The sequence below is a fragment of the Coenobita brevimanus genome, chromosome 76, assembly GCF_032717465.1.
Source record: "Coenobita brevimanus isolate Jiangsu-jjx chromosome 76, ASM3271746v2, whole genome shotgun sequence".
Lineage (NCBI taxonomy): Eukaryota > Metazoa > Arthropoda > Malacostraca > Decapoda > Coenobitidae > Coenobita > Coenobita brevimanus.
In genome coordinates this window covers 29,339,733-29,359,465 of record NC_137029.1, presented here as the reverse complement: position 1 = coordinate 29,359,465, position 19,733 = coordinate 29,339,733, and the positions used below count along the sequence as shown (strand labels likewise).

Sequence of the window (19,733 nt, the reverse complement as noted above, 5' to 3'; positions counted from 1 at the left end):
CTCGGTCGCAGATGTGAGCGTGGATGATGATGATGATGATGATGAACCATGTATGTGAAAAAAGTAATTCATCGCTCAAAGAAATGATGCTCGTGTCTTTTAAATCCTGATTCGTGTATGAAATGTTGCTTCTCCGTGGCAGGTGTGAGCGTGGTGGTGCAGCGAGTGAGCGTGACTCAGCCTACGGTGGAGGGACAGGTGGCTCGACTGCAGTGCCTTTGGTCGGAGGGCAGCGGACCACCTCTCTACTCACTAAGGTCACTACACACACACACACAGACACACACACACACACACACACACACACACACACACATTTCTTTCTCTTTCTTGCAGAAGATGAACAGATGTAGAAAAGCAGATTGAATACAGGAAAATAATCCATACATCTGACTATAGGTATCCTCCATAAAAAAAAAAAAAAAAAAAAAAAACTATCATCTAGAACTGCTGTGGGTTAAGTTTACTCGTAACAGCCGTATTATTAACCCTTTCAGCCCGATGATGCCATTTTTATTTTATTCTACCTCCCTCCATGTGAATTTACTGAGTTTAGGAGATTTTTAGATCTGGAGGGGTTAGATCTAGCTTTGCTCTCAACATGTATGCTCATTAATGTCGCCACACACACACACACACACACACACACACACACACACACACACACTCCTAAGTCCAGTATTGTTTCACTTCATTATATTATTTTTATATTAGTCTACCAACCTCCAGATCAGTATTTATCTGTCTAATGGCTGAAACTTTAATCCTGTAAAGGGGTTTATTTATATTTGATTGTCTGTCTGTCTTTCTCTGTGTCATCTTACCGACTAACCTACCTACCTACCTACATATCTCTCTCTCTCTATGTCTATCTAACTGTCTATCTGTAGGGTATGTCAGTCAACCTATCTGTATGTGTACCTACCTACTTAAACACCCATCTATCTACCTGCCAGTCTATCCATCAGCCCGTGTATCTATCCATGCCACAGATGGTGTAAGGACGGTCACCAGTTCTTCATAATAACCCTTCGACCAGTTGCCCGCAAGGTGGTTATTCCTTTACCCGGGGTTAAGGTTCTGGTAAGTCATTATTGTTTTTATTATTATTATTATTATTATTATTACTACTACTACTACTACTACTACTACTACTACTACTACTACAGTACTACCACCGGTACTGTTACCACTACTACTATTACTGCCACTACTATTGCAATAAATAAAGTACAAAATTTGTATTAACCATCCGTACCTGAAAAAATAAATCGCTAAGGGGCAGATACTAGGGAGCCATCTTAAATGATGAAAATACTTGCCCAGGCGTCCAAGGAATTTTTAAAAATATTTGAACTTGCCTTTATATTCCCTTTCCCCCCTCCACCTCCCCTTCGTCTCTCACCCACCCCTAGCCACACTTCCCTTCTTCCCCTCCCTTCCCTCATCTCTCCACCATGTCTGATTCCCTTCACTCTCACACCCCTCCACCCAATCTTCCATCTCACCCTCACATCTCACATTCATATCTCTCCATTCTTACACTTTCTCCTTACTCTTTTCTCTCCATAACTCCATTGTACTTCCCTGCCCTCTCCCCTTCCCAACCCCAGCTCCCACCCCATTTACTCCTTCCCCTCAACTCCCCCCTTCCTCCTTCCCCACCCCTCTGTCTTTATCCCTTTCCCACCCTCAGCTTCCTCCCTCCCTTCTCCTTTCCTTCCCCTCAGCCTCACCTCCATCACACTTCCCCTCTCCCCCATCCCCTTCCCCTCTCCATCATATCCCCTTCTCTACCTCCTCTCCTCTCATCTGTTCAACACCTCCTCTCTCCCTCTCATCGTTTTACCTCCAGCCATCAGTTTCCTCCCTTCCCTCCCCCTTTTCTTTCCATTCTCTCACTGTCCCCCAACCCCTACTCTCATCCCTTACTTCATAACCCTAACCCCTCCAATCCTTCACCACCTCCTCACCTTCACCCATACACACACTTCTCCCTCATCCAATCCTGCCGTCTCCCCCCTCCCCCCTACACCTACACCTTCCTTAATCATCATCATCATCATCATTATTATTATTATCCTAAGAGAACGTTACTGCGTCATCATCATCATCATCGTGATCATCATCATCATCATCCCCTTACGTGAAAAAAAAGATGATGATGATAATAATAATAATGATGATAATGATGATTATAAGACGTAAGTATTCACATGTACCGTATACTATTTTCATTTAATTTCGACATTATATGCGCAGAATAAATTGCTGATAAAGAGTTGTTACAAAATAGAGAGGGGGGGGGAGATGACGACAACAGAAACATCCTTACCCAATCAACCCTTTTTCCTTCCCTAAAATAAAAAAATGTCCACGTTATTAGTGCACAGCTGTAAATTTGTATGTAAAGTTTTTGTATCGATTAAAATTACAGCGAACGAAAAATAACGTGGGCAAGAACATCATTTCGTTTTGTGTGGAAGAATGTCGTGAAAGGAATGTCTGTGGTTATGTGGAGTGGGATGAAGGGGATGTGGAATGGGATGAAGGGGATGTGGGGTGGGATGAACGGGATGTGGGGTGGGATGAAGAGGGTGTGGGGTGGGATGAAGGGGATGTGGGGTGGGATCAGGTGGGTGTGGGGTGGAATGAGGGGGGTGTGGAGTGCGATCGGATGGGTATTAAATGGGGTTAGGGGCATGTGGACCGGGATTAAGGGGATCTGGAGTGGGATTAAGTGGGTGTCGAGTGTGATCAGAGGGATGACAGGTGGGTAGTCATCCCCACTCCCCATCACCCTTAACCACTCCACCCCTCGTCCCATTTACTTCATTGCCCTCGTCCCCAACCCGAAGTCCACTTTCACCCTCACCCCTCCCTCTCTCCTTACCCTATCCTCCACCCTCACCCCTTCCTCTCTCCTCACCCCATCCTCCACCCTCACCCCTTCCTCTCTCCTCACCCCATCCTCCACCCTCACCCCCTCCATCCTTACCTCAATCTCCATCCTTACCCCTTCCTGTCTCCTCACCCCATCCTCTGCTCTCACCCCCTCCTCTCTCCTCACTCCTTCCTCAATCCTCACCGTGTCCTCCACCCTCACCCTCGTCTGCTCAGTTACCTCCGACTGCTCCACCCTCACCCCTTCCTCCCCTCTCGTCTGACTCTGTTTCTATGTCTCTCCATCCACCTCGATATTCCTCCACATTCTAGTCTTCCTTCTCATCGAATCTCGTCCGAGGCTGACAAGGGAAGTGGAGGGTGTGTGGTGCAAGCTGGAGATATAGAGATGAAAATAGACATAGAAATAGAGCTAGGGGGAGAGAATGAGTTGGGGAGAGTGGTTGTGTGTGTGTGTGTGTATATATGTGTGACCTCACGGCGATATGAAGACGAACCCACAGGTGTAAATGAGTGAGAATGTGTGAGTGAATGTGTGTGTGAATGTGAAAAACAACAAAATCAGTAAATATGAATATGTAGCATGCAGAGTATATATAATAGAGCTTTATAAGGTAATGATGTGCTGTTTTTTTTACCTTACTAATTTTTAACATATGATCCTACTACCCATGAAAACTGACTGAAGAAACCGCCGTAGATCCTAAAAAAAAAGAAAAAAAAAGTAATGTTTATTAGTAGTAGTATTAGTGGTATTAGTAGCACTAGTGGTAGTAGTAGTAGTAATAGTAGGAGTCATGGTAGTAAGTAGCAGTATCATTATTATTGTTTTTATTACTGTCATTATCGTTGTTACTGTTATTATCCATCCATCCATCATCGAGTCCTAAGGAGCGTAGGAACCCGTGGCTAGGTATGTTGGTCCCGACATTTAAGATGAGAGGGACCAGCCTCACTCATCCCTGAGTGGCATTACATGAACAATAAACCCCAACCACCCCTTGGAAATAAACTGCACAGGCTCAGTCCGATTGGAGCGCCTTGATTACCCACTAAACCACCAGGCGCCATAATTTGGTTATATGGTTACCATCCAGCGTAGTAAATGGTTTCCTGGAGTACAGGAAACCATTTGGCTTGTCACTCAGTGTAGAGCCACCCATAGGCTGAAGGAAGGACAGAAGAGGGAATGTCATGTCACCCGTAGGCAGGAGTAAGAGGAAAGAAGTAAAGAAAGACAGAAGAGGAAGGAAAGAAGAGAGGAAAGGGCAAACACCCAAAGCAGCACTACGTCGAGTGAGTGGATGGTGAGCTACCTTGTTTTTATTACTGTTATTACCATTGTTGTTACTATTAGTAGTTGTACTATTATTATTATTAATATTGTTATAAATGCAGTGTGACTATCCCTTGTCGTGGTAGGTATATTATCATTACAGTTTTATTCACATTCTTGGGACTTGAAGGACTTTATGTTGGGACGTATTGTCCCATTCTTGACCAGGCGTGTGTATCAGTTTTTATTTATTTGTATATGGGGAGAAAAGGCTTTAGTAAATGGATAATATTGTTTAACTTAAACTTTTGAGAGTAATAATGAAGAATAAGAAGAGGACTGTCCATCTAATATTAATCATCCCTACACCTCGAAATGGTGGTAATTTCACTCTCTCTCTCTCTCTCTCTCTCTCTCTCTCTCAGCCATAGATACTCAAGGGTAGTTATGGGTACATCTTGATTGGCAGTATCTAATCATAGACGTATTTCTTGAGGTGCGTAGAGTTGTGTGTGTGTGTGTGTGTGTGTGTGTGTGTGTGTGTGTGAGAGAGAGAGAGAGAGAGAGAGAGAGAGAGAGAGAGAGAGAGAGGAGGTTAACGAGGAAAATGATGGATAAATGTGAGGAAGTGAGTGAGAATGAATATCCCTGAGGTATGATTAGCCCAGCACCAGTCAGCACAGAGAGAGAGAGAGAGAGAGAGAGAGAGAGAATCACAAGTGTGCAAGGAGGTATTTAAATGTGGAAAGTACAGCAACATCATTAATTCGGAGCAGTCTGTAATAATAATAATAATAATAATAGTGGTGATGGTAGTAGTAGTAGTAGTAGTAGTGGTAGTTGCAGTGTCGGTGGTGGTGGTGGTGATGGTGGTGGTAGCAGTAGTAAAAGTAGTATAGTAGCTGCTTTTTTCCTACCTACAGAGGGTTTTATTCAGCATGGGGACTACCTTATGTAGTCTAGGGGTAATGAGGGTAATATCTTAACACCTTGAATTCGAAAACTTATTCCTGAGCCGAATAAAATTGTCTGGAGGTAACAAGAATGGTGAAAATACGTCATTCACACAATCATATATTCCTCTTTCTCTCTCTCTCTCTCTCTCTCTCTCACACACACACACACACACACACACACACACACACACACACACACACACACACACACACACACACACACACAGCACAGCATACAGCCAACAACACTGGTCTCGATTACACATACTTTAGCTGAAATCGGAGCTGAGCGATTTTTGCCAATTTGTTTGACTGTTTCTGCCTTTGCGATGTACTGTAAGTAAAACTTCACACTGTCTACATTCATTTCTTGCTCTACTCGTGTGTGTGTGTGTGTGTGTGTGTGTGAGAGAGAGAGAGAGAGAGAGAGAGAGAGAGAGAGAGAGAGAGAGAGAAAATGTGTGTTTGTGTGGGGGGGGTCTTTTCTCCCTTATTCAGTTTATCAAGCTTATCAAAGAAGGAAAACCTTTTGACATAGATATAATTTTCCTGCCGAGACTTCAAGCCTTACCTGACATCTATGACCGCGTTCTAAAATCCCTTGAATAAGCTGATGTTCTCTGTTGGCCCTTTTCTTGCAGACTTCAGACGATTTAATTCAGCTTAGGAGATACATAGTATAAAAAAAATCTGTAGCCATAGTTAAGGCCGGAGTTAATTTTTGGCGGGTTTGTATCTCCGGCAGTGCCACCCAATTCCCTGTTACTACACGAGGCTTCATAACAAAGAATTCATAACAAAGTGTATATATTAATCACTGGCCGAAAGGTGACGCGGATCAATACAAGGTGTTAGTAGGACTGGCAGGTGACCCAGTTCCTCGCTTTATGATCTCGTGCTGGGGATGCTCAGCCCGATTTATAAACGATCTTAGCTATGTCTTACGATCATATACAGTTCAATAAGAGGAAGCAAACCAGCAGTTTTCTGTCTCTCTACTTGTGGTAAATTATTCAGCTTATCATAGACCTTTTGATCAGAGGCTTGGCAGGATTGAAAGGTGACCTGGATAATTGCGTACTCTATATCTCGTGTCAAGGATGCTCAGCCTTATTCAGGAAGGATCATGGGGAGTTCTTACGGTATCCCCCACGTCCCTGCTCACCCATTAGTTTAATTAGGGACCTGGCTTTAACGTCGACTATCCCGGGTCGTGTTCTAAGGGAAGATTGAGACAGCCAGATGTGATTGCCTTAATTATCCTCGTGTAGCTGACAGGTGTTCATTTAATCCTCCTCCTCCTCCTCCTCCTCCTCCTCCTCCTCTTCCTCTTCCTCCTCCTCCTCCTGCTTTATTAATACAGTATCTTTGTATCGTAATCCAGTTTAATTTTCATTTAGCCTAGATTAGAGGCAATGACGATTCCTGCAGTAGTGAGAAGATTAAGGGAGTGCGTCTCTTTTAGCACACACACACACACACACACACACACACACACACACACACACACACACACACACACACACACACACACACACAGGCGGGACTGATACAATCTAATGCCATGTACTGTGGTAAGACTGAGACACACACACACACACGTGCGACCTGGCCTCCAATTTCAAACGAGAATTTCCAAAGCATGTCATGACGATAGAACACGTCTGGCCTTGTTACATCGTTCCTGACTACACTATATAATGTGAGATGCAAGTTTATTAGAACTGACAACCACACGTGTTCCAGAGATGACCGTCGAAAAATAGACCTTTGCATACACTTTCATAGTCTAAGTTATAATAATACAATTTTTACACCTTTATTATTTTGTTTTCCATTGTTATCCCTTATTTTCTGTTTATGTTTAGACCTTTGTTATCCTATTGTTCTTTTGTTATTGTTATCCTTTGTTATTCTGTTATCTTTTGTTATCCTCTGTTATCATGTTATCTTTCGCTATCCTCTGTTATCCTGTTATCTTTCGTTATCCTTTGTTTTCCTGTGTTACTTGGTAGACAAGTGCGTCAGACGAGCATGGCATCAGTCTAAGCAACGTGTCCAGTCTCACGGCGGGGACCTACACCTGTGAGGCCATGAGTGACCTCCCGGACTTCCTCTCATCAGCCCTTTCCCTCAACCTGACCGTCACAGGTATGGCACAGTCACCATCAAAAGTTTCCGACATTCCCTTGCCAGCGTTGCCTCCTGACTACCGTATTAACTTCTCAGTCCTCACCGACGTCAGTGTATCCCTCTTTCTCATATAGCTTTTGTTGTGTATTGTACTTCCTATTGCCATCGCCCAATAATATTTCATGCGTTGGTGGTTAGGTGGTTAGAAAAGTTATCTGATGTTTAAAAGGACGCAAGTTCGATCCCAGACTTAGGGAAGGGAACAGTTAAAGGATTTAAACTACGTTAATATGTTATATAAACATCCCGCCGATACCTTCACGCCACTCCTGAATATGACATACTTAGCATGTATTCAGTGTGGATGGTGGGTTCTAGCGTCGAAGTGGTGACCTGAGATGGTGTGTGTGTGTGTGTGTGTATTATATATATATATATATATATATATATATATATATATATATATATATATATATATATATATATTATATACAGTCAAATACTAACCCCATGAATACACCCAGGCATATATTTTTTTATTATATTTTCTTGGCACCCCCAGATGATTATATTTACTCTGGGAGAGAACTTTCAAACTGGAGGGGTTCGGTATGGCCTTCATTAACCCCTTCTCTAGCATGAGGCTCTCCTAGGATGAATAAAATCGTCTAGAGGTAGAAAGAATAAGGTACAAATACGTCATGAAAGTGTAGGGGCCGAGGCGTTATATGCAAAATACACCGCAAAGGAAGAGATGCCACGGCGTTTCCGTGTCAACGAGAATGCAGCTCTGTTATTGGGATTGTAAACATGCCACATCATAAACACACGAACAAACACACGACCATCCATTATCAGTTAACTCAGCCCACACAGCATAAAGCAGCTGCACATGCAATGGGGGAGGAAGGGGAGAAAGGATAATTGAACCCCCCCCTTCTCCCCATTCCTCATAACAGTACCTGTAATTGATCTTTACCGCTACGTCGCATGCTTAGATCATTTTTGTGTTTACGACTTCACAACGATGTTTGTGTGTGTGTGTGTGTGTGTGTGTGTGTGTGTGTGTGTGTGTGTGTGTGTACACGCGAGCGCTTACCTAATTTTCCTTACCTAATTGTACTGCTGCAGGACAATCAGGCTCCTGTTCCGTCTTCTCTTACTGTTTCATTTTATATTTAGTTGTGTGTGTGTGTGTGTGCATCACTGACCAGCGTGTACGTATGTGTGTGCGTTACTCTTGCTATAAATAATCCCCCACCAGTATCGCCAACTGCGAGCGCCAGGCGGGAAGGGGGGGGGGGATGGCCAGCTTAGGGGTTTATTTATTTTATTGTTATTGCATCCTGACGATTTTTTTCTCTTCATTTTAGGAGCGACTTATAGTGAGATATAGCCTCCATTCTCTCTCTCTCTCTCTCTCTCTCTCTCTCATACACACACACACACACACACACACACACACACACACACACACACTACAAGGGCGCTCTCACACACCAAATGTTAATCGTCTGCAGGTAACAAGATCACAGCATAAAACACGTCATCGGCTTGAAGAGGTTAAGCCATTGTCAGAGAATGTATTTTCATTTTTATTCATCCATCCTCTGACAATTTATTCACTTTGGTATGTATAAACCCATAACTTGGAAAGATCATATTACATCTCTTGTAAAATCTGCTTCCAAGAGATTAGGTGTGCTAAGCTGACTCCGTTCCTTCTTTACCCCTGCACAATTGTTGACTCTATACAGGGGTTTTATCCGCCCCTGTGTGGAGTACATCTCTCATGTGTGGGGAGGCTCCCCACATACAGCTCTTCTCAATAGGGTGGAGTCAAAGGCTTTTCGTCTCATTAATTCTCCTCCTCTTACTGACTCCCTTCAACCTTTGTCTCTTTGCCGCACTGTTGCATCTTTATCTCTTTTCTATCGCTACTTCAATGGTCACTGCTCCTCTGAACTGTCTGCATGCATTCCTCCACCTCTACGACGGGCGCGTAGCACCCGTCTAGCAGCAAACTCTCATCCCTTTTCTGTCCAACTCTCTAATGCAAGAGTTAACCGTTACTCCCAGTCCTTCATTTATGCAACAGGTCAGCTCTGGAACTGTCTCCCTCTGTCTGTATTTTCTGCTTCCTATGATCTCCAGTCTTTCAAACGCAGTGTGTCCAGGCATCTCGAAATGATCGGATCTTGAATTTGGCTCTCTCTTGTATTTTGTTTTTCTCTTGGAGGGAACTGTTATTGCGGGTTCATGGCCTTTGGTTCCTTCTTCCCCACATAAAAAAAAAAAAAATATATATATATATATATATATATATATATATATATATATATATATATATATATATATATATATATATATATATATATATATTGCCAGTAGCGTGTCCCTGATGGGGTTGGGGGTGGTGTGCATGTAGCCCTGAATCGGATGTATAATAATAATAATAATAATAATAATAATAATAATAATGGTGGTACTAGTAGTAGTATTGATGATGATGATGATGATGATACTGCTGCTACTACTACTACTACTACTACTACTACTATTTATGATGATGATGATGATGTTAATAATAATAATAATAATAGTAATATTAAAATAACAATACCGAATGTATCCACCACCCTTCTCCCTCCTGGCCCACTGTTCTTTCCTTATGTCCCCCCCACCCCTTTACTTTCACTTATACTCTTACTACCATATTTTATTCACCTTTGGAAAGACTGTTCGAACTGGAAGGGTTAGGTATAGCATTCAGTCACTCCTTCCTATTAGAGTGCTTTCCCCAGAGCAATGAGTCCTTTTAATATATCATTTTTTTTTTTTTGTTATATTACATTCTTGTATGAAGCGCGTGTGGCTGTGCATTCATGTGAGACTGAGTTATTCATTTATGCAGACGTTGACTAGTCTCTCTCTCTCTTTCTCTCTCTCTCTCTCTCCCTCTCTCTCTCTCTGGACACTAACCTCACCCCCTCCTAGGGCGGGAAAAGTCACGGATGCTATTGATGACGACAGCGACGATGATGATATTAATGACATGATAATGATACTGATTTCATGATGATATTGATGACATGATGATATTGATGGCATGATGATATTGATGACATGGTGATATTGATGACATGATGATATTGATGACATGATGATATTGATGGCATGATGATGATATTGGTGACATGGTGATATTGATGGCATGGTGATGATTATATTTATGTCCCACTTCCCAGTGTTGCCTGCAGCGGGTCCCAGATGGAGGGGTGTGGGGAGCGTGTACCCCCCCGGCCAGCCCCTGAAGGCCCACTGTGTTGTTCTAAGGTCGCGCCCACCAGCCACCTTCTCATTCATCGTCAACAACATCATGATCCACGTTAGTGCTAAATATTTTCGATCTTTTCTTTTTTCTCTCTCTCATTTTTTCGCCCTCATACTCGTTAGTACTGGTTTTTCCCATTCTTTTTTCTTTTGTTTTTACCTGCGGTCGTAATTACTGGTATAAACCTTTTCGAGCTTTTGTTTATACGAGAACTTTTATCTTCAGTAAGGTCAACAAAACCATCACCCACATTCGTAATTAATTTTTTTCCCATGAGGCCGTATTTGTATACCCTAGTGATGTAAATTATTTATAATATTGCTTATATATATATAATATATATATATATATATATATATATATATATATATATATATAGAGAGAGAGAGAGAGAGAGAGAGAGAGAGAGAGAGAGAGAGAGAGAGAGAGAGTATACGAGTATATATTTATGTTCAGCAACGTCATCATCCACGTCAGTACCACCGCTTGTCATGGTGAGTCACCTGTCACTCTCCGTCTACACAGGGAGCATGGGATTAGCGTCTTACATCTTTACGTTGTCTAATGTTTCGTTGCTATAAAAAAAAAAAAATAGTTTGATGCCAGCTTCAATTAGCAAAGTTGACGGTAGCAAAGACAGTCAGATATGCGACAATGTTGAGCAGCGCTGTTACCTAGGCCCGTATACTTGTCGGGTAAGGAAACTCCCTGACACCGTTTCCTAAGCGATTTATTTTGTTTATTACACCTTACTCTCCTCTTCTGTGCTATGTAAATTTCTCCAATATCGCCATTACTCTGGATAAATAACATACGAAAAGATTACAGTCAGCCATATAAAAAAATAAATTGCTAGGGAGGACTTATAAGGGCTTGTTGATCGTGTTTCCGGAGGATCACTCTAGAGTTTGAGGTACGGTGGTGTTGTCAGAGGTTTCAGCAGAGGAAGTGCTTCGAGAATGCGGTGGTGTCCTTCCTTCTCATCATAATGCTGTCAAAATTCGCACACTCAGTTGTTGCGTGCTTCCTTTTGTTATCATACTTCTCATATTCCTCTCATACTTCTTATGCTCTTTTGTTGCGCGTTTTATGTTGCTACCAAAGTATCCTTCCTTCAAACAGTCACGTTGCATACTTTGTATTGCTATCGTACTTCTCATACTCCTTTTTGCATGCTTCATATTGCTATCAAAGTATCCTTCTCATACTCTTTTGTTACCTGTTTCATATTGTTACAGTATCATACTTCTCACACCTTTTTGTTGCGTGCTTCGTGTTGCTATCATAGTATCCTTCCTTCTCATACTCTTTGGTTGCGTGCTTCGTATTGTTATCACTTATTAAAATACAGTATACAGTATTTCACGTAACACCTTCCATCACCACAGTGGACTTTCTGATCGTGACAGCATCAGTGGGTCTGATTTTTGCACTTCCTGTTATAGGCTTGACATAACTGGATCTTAAGACACCTGAATGCTTTTGATGGACCTACAGACTTGATATGCCCTAAATTAACCGAAATAGGTCTTAGCTGAAATGCTGTTGTTGTATGTTCTTGTTATTATTGTTGTCGTTACATCTTTCTCCAGGAAGATCATGAGTGGATCATCAAGAACACCCCAACAGAGAAGACGGAAGAATCCGTATGGAACTCGTCCGCCACTCTGTCCATCCCTCTGTCCGACGCAAACATCAAAACGCTTCTCCCGGATTCCGACATTTACATAAACTCCATTCACGGGGAGGAAATCGGCTCAGTAAAATACCAAACTGCAGGCCATTCACACCTATCACGTTCCCCGGCGGCCAACCTCTCCGTGTCAAGGGTAAATAAAAATAAATTCAGGCGAACACAGCCCCCACCTTCGTCATCATCATCAGCTGCTGCCAGGCGACGAGGACCATCTCGGATTTCGTCCCGCACTCGAAGGCTCAATCTCACGTGCGTGGCTAAAGTTTCGTCCCTTAGCTACGAGACATCTACGTGGACAATCGTCTCTTTCCCTACAAGGCGACGTCCGAATGCTGTATCTAAATTGGAGGGAAATGCAGGTATAAGTTATTGTTTAGTTCTGTGAGACACACACACACACACACACACACACACACACACACACACACACACACACACACACACACACACACACACACACATAGAATCGTCTTGCCAACTGGTGGACGGGAGTTCGCGCCTCGCTCAGGTTGCGAAAAGTTTCACTGACGAAGTGGGTGGTTACTGTCCCCCTTGAGCAAGGGGACGGGTGTGTGCGTGTGTGAAGGTCACAGCCTTGCCCTTAGATCGGACTATATGAGCTCTCAGCTCCCTTCCGGGAGGGTAAAAGCTGACGATCACGACCATCAAGTGATCCTGACCGACCCGGTGAATTACACACACACACACACACACACACACACACACACCTCCATTTTGAATTTATTGCTTTCTTTTATCACTGTATTTACTGACACTGATATTGTTTTGAACGTCAGTCATCCCCAGTACTGTCCCAATACATGCAAGGTTATGTGTGCAAGACCCAGGTAGTGAACTTCATTCCGATGACGTGTTTTTGTCCTAGTCTTGCTGTCTCCAGACGATTCTATTTATATTTGGACAGGTTAAAAAAAAATGAAGGGTTATGATTTTTTTTTCAATAACCCCTTCATTACGAGTTTTTTTTATAAATAGAATAAAATCGTCTGGAGGTAGTACGAAAGGAATTAAAAACACATTACTGTATTAAAAAGGGTTGAAGAGAACTCCTTCAACCCGAGAACGTCATATATACTGTATACTGTATGTTATTCGTGCCATCTCGAGACGATTTTATTCAGCTCAGAGACTTTTCGAGTGTGACCCATGAAATGTGGAGATTTTCATCCTTTTACAGCTTATTTCATGTAGCTCAGTGGCAGAAACCGACAATGCTACGGCTCTACATCCTTTCCACAGCTCTTCCTTGTTATTGCATTGTTAATTTATTGTTACAACTCGGGAATGAAAATGGAGAAATGGCAATTTTAGGCCAAGCTAACGTGAAAAAAAATTTTAGTGAGCCTTATCTTTCGACTAGAATGCATTCATAATTATGTCCGCCTTCGGATTGTTCTCGAAGTATTTTTAAACAAGAAATGCTATATCAACAGGAGTCCAATTCTCACCCGTTGCAGAGCTACAGTTACTGATGGCGGTCCTGTTCTCACCCGTTACAGAGATACAGTTACTGATGGCGGTCCTGTTCTCACCCGTCACAGAGATACAGTTACTGATGGCCTTATGGGAGAAAAAGTTCTTCCTCGTAATTAACCCAAAAGGCCATCAGTGATTGTATCCTCGAAACCGTTGAGTAGTGGATCCACGTTAAATAAGTAAATAAATAAATACAAAGAAAAGAAAAAACCTAAAAAAGAAACCTCACGGAATACCCAGTATATACTGTAGTCTTCATTAACCTCATTTCGTCGCTAGATGTCTTCCCAGAGTTGAACGGAATCGTCTGGGGATTAGAAAAATAAGCAGAAAAATACGTTCTCTGGCTGAAGGGTTTAATAAGGGTACTTTTAAGAGTTGAATGTATTGGCAGGCGACCCTAGAGTGGGAGAGGATGATGATGATGATGATGCACGGGAGAAACTGACGGCGGCGAGCGTCTGGACGTAATGATGATGATGCATGAGAGAAATTAACTGCGAAGAGTGACTGGATGAGGTGATGATGTTGCAGGAGAGAAACTGTCTGCCAGGGGCGACGATGTAGTGACTGAGTCCGAATTCAAAACATGCACATAAACAGTTATATGATGAGAGAATGACCTAGAAATGGGGACTTAAGATTATAATAATGACTGAATTTTGTAACTTTAATAATATTCTACACTTATACCTATAATACGTAACATAATCCGTTTTTTCTGTTCTTCAGGGTGGCAGCCGCTCTCTTCATTTCGACTGGTGGCAGCGGTGGTGATTTTGCTGTGGCCGTGGGATCTTGTTAACTCACTCAGGCTCCAATGACTCACTCTCACTTGAACATGATTGGATGACGAGCTGGAATACACGACTAGAATTGATCCGACCATGAGAAGGTTAACACGACCCTGATTACTGAGCGAGAGAGAGAGAGAGAGAGCTACCACAAACTGCATAGCTACGAAAGTTCGCCTTGGGTAAATTATCATCCTTCGAAACGTGGATGAAATTATCTGTTGATTTTTACCCTCACTGCGATGACGTGGCTGCATCTGATTTAACTCCTTTTGCCATCAGATGATTCTTTTCGGCTTGGGAGAGCTTTCTTCCAACCGGAGAGGTTAAATATCGCCCTCGTTTACCCCGCCAGCACAAAAAGTTTCTCCTGGTCTAAAGAGAATCGTCTGGAGGTACCTAGAATAAAATTAAAATAACGTAATTGGACTAAAGTGGTTAAAGATAATGCCAACCCTCTTCCCCCTTCTTCTGACCCCTCCCTCCCCCCCCGCAAAAAAAAAAAGTTATTTTGACCATCCCTAGAGAAGAATTCCATTTTGGTGATGAGAATCATTTTCTTGATACATACATACATATATATATATATATATATATATATATATATATATATATATATATATATATATATATATATATATTCGGAGTAATATATATACGGTAATATTTTCTTGGGGTGGGGGGAGGAGTCGGAAATAGGATAATAGTTTCAGTCCAGCAATTGGCCATTGACTGTGTGTGTGTGTGTGTGTGTGTGTGTGTGTGTGTGTGTGTGTGTGTGTGTGTGTGTGTGTGATGGTATTTAAGTTTAGTGTACTGCAACCCGTATGTCCCGTATTCTTATCGACTAAAAAGGGTTACCAACGCCACTTCCTTAACGATTTGTTTTGCTTATGGCGCCTTAATGTTCGATATGGCATAATTTTCATAAACATCATAGAGAAACTGCCTGTACTGTTGTTTGCAGATGATACTGTGTTGTTAAGTGAAGAGGAAGGAGAGCTGCAAGGATTGGTGGATGAGTTTGGAAGAGTGTGTAAGACGCGGAATATAAAGGTGAATGTAGGGAAGAGTAAAGTGATGGTCTTTGAGAGAGGGGAAGCCAGTGAATGTACAGTGATGTTGGATGGTGAGGAGATGGAAAATGTGAGTACGTTTAAGTACTTGGGGAGTGTGATGAGTAAGGATGGAAGTTTGGAGGGTGACGTGCTTGAAAGGGTACAACAAGGAAGAAAGGTTGCTGGTTCCTTGAAAGCAGTGATAAGAAACAGGGAAGTGAGCATGGAAGTGAAAAAGTTACTGCATGACAGTATTGTGATACCAACTCTAACGTATGAAAGTGAAGCTTGGACGTTGTTGGAAGGACACAAGTCAAGAGTGAGAGCAGTGGAAATGAGTTATTTAAGAGGAGCCTGTGGAGTCACATGGAGAGACAGGCTCACAAATGAGGATATAAAGGAGCATTGTGGTGTGGATGTGGATGTGATAGGAAGCGTTATGAGGAACACACTGAGGTGGTTTGGCCATGTGGAGAGGATGGAGGGTGAGAGACTGACGAGGAGAGTGTATGTGAGTGAGATGGAGGGGGGAGAGGGAGGGGGAGGCCGAGGATGAGATGGAGGGATGGAGTGGAGAGGTATATGAGAGAGGGGGTGTGTGAGTTGGGAGCAGGGCAGTGAAATGGTGGGGGGCAGGGCGACGTGGAGGCGATTTGTTTGTGGCCACCCCGTACGGGATTAAGGCGTCTGGCAATAGATAGAAGTGATTGATCATAGAGAGTAATGTACGAGTCATATGCAGAAATAAACCGGTAAGGAAGAGGTGCTAGGGAGCTTCCTTAATCGCCGAGAATACGAGCCTGTATTGTTGTTCCATTATTTGTAGAGTTCATAGTTCTTTCACCTTAGCTTGGCCTAGATTTTCGTCCTTTTACAGCTTATTTGATGCACCTCACTGTCAGGAAAAGACTGCTACGAGTCTACATTCTTTCCACAGCTCTTTTTTGTGCCTCTTAATAATCCAGTACAGTATTAATATAGTTACGGCTCGGCAGTCAAAATGGAGTTGTGGCAGTTTTAGACCAAGTTAACGTGAAAAGAGTTTAGTGAGCCTTATTTTTTGAGTAGAATAATCCATACTTTCGTAGAGATAGCAGTATTCATAAGTTGTGTCGTGGGAAGTTTTCTTTTACGCATACAAATATAGGGTAGCATTTTGAGTGGTTGTGGAGATTTCGAAACACCTTTTCCTTTGCGATTTATTCTACATATTATACTTTGATGTTTTCTTGATGCAGACTTGTCGATAATATAGCACTTCACTTGTATGTTACTGATGAAAACTGTGTCGATAATATAAACCAAGAAAAATGTTAGGGTGTTATAAGCAAATAAATCACTTTGCTACAAAGCTTGTGCCCTTATAACTTGCCAACATATGTCTGGTAATGATAAATGCTGACCCTGGCAGTCCTTTTCCCCTCATTATATATTTAACCCTTGCAACCACACCCTGTAGTGCTCAACTGTTCCCTCGCAAAAAAATATCAAAATAAATAATTAAATAATGAATAAATAGATAAATATTAATTGTGGGAGGAATGCTTGGAATCAGGGGAAAGCTTCCCGGGAGTTAGGTGTTCCATGCTTTTGTTGATGGCTGTTGTGGTTAAGTGGTCAGCGATAAGGGTCTAAGTGTACTCGAACTGAGCAAGTCACGCATCTTGGCACTGCTGACATTATCTGACATGAGATCGAATCCAGGCCACCTCATTACGCGGCCCTTATCGTTGCCCACTTGACCACGGTACAGCAATAAGTCAGTAGCCCAGTGGGAGAAATTATGTACCATGGCGAGCAAAAGTTCACTGATACCCTCCACCAGCACTGTGTTCACTAAAGTTTTGTCATTCATCCCGAAAGGAAAGTGAGTATCCTTCATTGCGCTTTTCTGTTACTGTCTTTTCCAGTGGTATTTTTTCTGTCGGTATCTTTTCTCTTGCTACTTCATATTGCTATCCATCTCGAATGCAACTATTTCGAGGAACATCTTGCATCTCCACAGCTGGCAGGAAAATGTCGGGAATGTTTTGGCCCATCAATCAGGTGTCATATTTTTATATTCTTAATGCAGACAGAGTACATCAGAAATCCTAGAGAGTTTTTGAACTGAAGAAGGGGTTATAGATAGCCTTTATTAGCCCCTTCACTACGAGAGGTGTGAAAAGTAGAATAAAAATCGTCTGGGAGGATAAAATACAAACCACTTCCGGACTGAAGGGGTACTTTGCTGTAGGATGTTGCACAATCTGTAGTACTGTAAAACCTTCTCGTAATTCACTGCTCACCGTCGCGTAACCGATTGTCATCCTGCATGAAAAAAAAAAAAATGCCGTATAGTTATAGTAATACAGTTTGTTTGTTGAACTCGCTATGCTGTTATTCATCCTTTTTCATATATCAGAAGCTGCCATTAAGCTAGATAAGAATATTCCATTACATAATTAAGAAAAATTTACAGTAATCGTTCATAAGTCCGCTTAATATGTTTAGATTTTATAGATATATCGCAGAGAAATCACGTTTGTAGTACACAGTACTGTAAAAATCTACCGTCATTTTTTTTTACCAACATATGAGAGGTTTAAATTATTCTCAGCCCGAGGATGATAATCAGTAATTGTTTGGAAATGCTATGATATATTCCTACAGGCCCCTTACACTATTCTTGTGAAAACTATAGGTGGTTTTATTTTATCTGAGAAAGATCCACAACCCTTTTTAGCTTAGTTTATAGCTAGGTGTGATCAGACTGGAAGACGAATATGACTAGTAACCAGGGATATTCATTCCTACCTCAGAATTATTGGTTCATCAAATTGCAGCCACAATAAATTTAGTATTTCAGTAATTGTGAGAGGTGCCCAGTTCTCTCAGGTGAAAACGAAGCGACCATAAACGGCCACAAGGTAACTGGCGTGCCCAGCAGGTGACCATAACTGGCCACAAGTTAACTGGCGTGCCCAGCAGGTGACCATAAATGGCCACAAGGTAACTGGCGTGCCCAGCAGGTGATCAGTTCGTCACCTTGGCCCTAAGATTTTAGGTATTTTTACGTGGTCACAGATTTCCGTTCTGTATACGACTTTTACACTGCACGCTAAGTTTGATTTTCCAGAGATGATCATTCTTCCATCTCTCTCTCTCTCGGGGGGCACGGTGGCCCAGCGGTAGAGCATCAAGCTCGTAATCAGGGGATTGCGAGTTCCAGCCTCGCCCGGGACTGCCACGTGAGTGGTAGCGCGCTCCTGTAACCTAGCGGGGCTATATGATCTAATACAGGGTCTAGCTCGAGGGAACACTATTTCTCCCGTTTCTCTCTCTCTCTCTCTCTCTCTTTCTCTCTCTCATACGAACCTGACTTAACAGAGTAATCAACAAACTTACATACCCTAATACCATGAAAAACCTAACCTAACCTGAGAGATTAACCATTCAGCAAACAAACCTAACAACCTAACCTGATACTAACAAACCAGATCTAACCTAACCCAACAGATTATCCAAACTAACAAACGAACCTACCTGATACGAAGAAAACAAACCTAACTTAACCTAATCTGGTACTAACAAACCTAACAACCTAACCTAACCAAACAGATTAACAAACCTCACAAACTAACTTAACCTGCTACTTAGAAAACAAACTTAACCTAACCAAGAATTTCAAAGATAAGAAATATAAATAAATGCAAAAATAGTACGCAGAACAGAAAGTAGCCACCAAGACACCATCACTACACACACCTGGGGGTCATAAGGAGCAGTCATCATCCCCTTGACCTCGATTTTGACCTACGGCATGCATGGTTAAGAGATTCATTACCTTGATGTCACCGCTGGACGAACAAGGAGTGGCGAGTTAACCGGCGATATGGGAGGTGTGGAGGACAAGGCAAGTCATAATTCCCCTTTATACGTAGTCCAGTTCCCGTCCAGTTTCCCCTCTTTGTCCAGTTTTCCTCTCCAATTTTCCCTCTGCTCAGTTCCCCCTTTCGTCCAGTTTCCCTCTGTCCAGTTCCCTCCTCCCCTCCAGGTTTCCCCTCTGTTCAGGTTCCCTTAGTCCAGTTTTCCCTGTTTGTCCA

The 19,733-nt window shown here is 42.3% G+C and overlaps 1 protein-coding gene across 1 annotated transcript in view; it reads left to right on the top strand.

Annotated features, from left to right (window-relative positions):
• The window catches only part of LOC145408206 (uncharacterized), a 25,224-nt gene extending 6,210 nt beyond the window's left edge, over window positions 1–19,014 (top strand). The window contains exons 2-7 of the mRNA XM_080278962.1: window positions 143–257; window positions 993–1,083; window positions 7,152–7,287; window positions 10,518–10,657; window positions 12,196–12,660; window positions 18,949–19,014. Of these exons, the coding sequence (XP_080135088.1) occupies window positions 143–257; window positions 993–1,083; window positions 7,152–7,287; window positions 10,518–10,657; window positions 12,196–12,660; window positions 18,949–19,014 (1,013 nt within the window). The remainder of the gene's footprint in view (window positions 1–142; window positions 258–992; window positions 1,084–7,151; window positions 7,288–10,517; window positions 10,658–12,195; window positions 12,661–18,948) is intronic.
• Window positions 19,015–19,733: the final 719 nt, after the last annotated feature.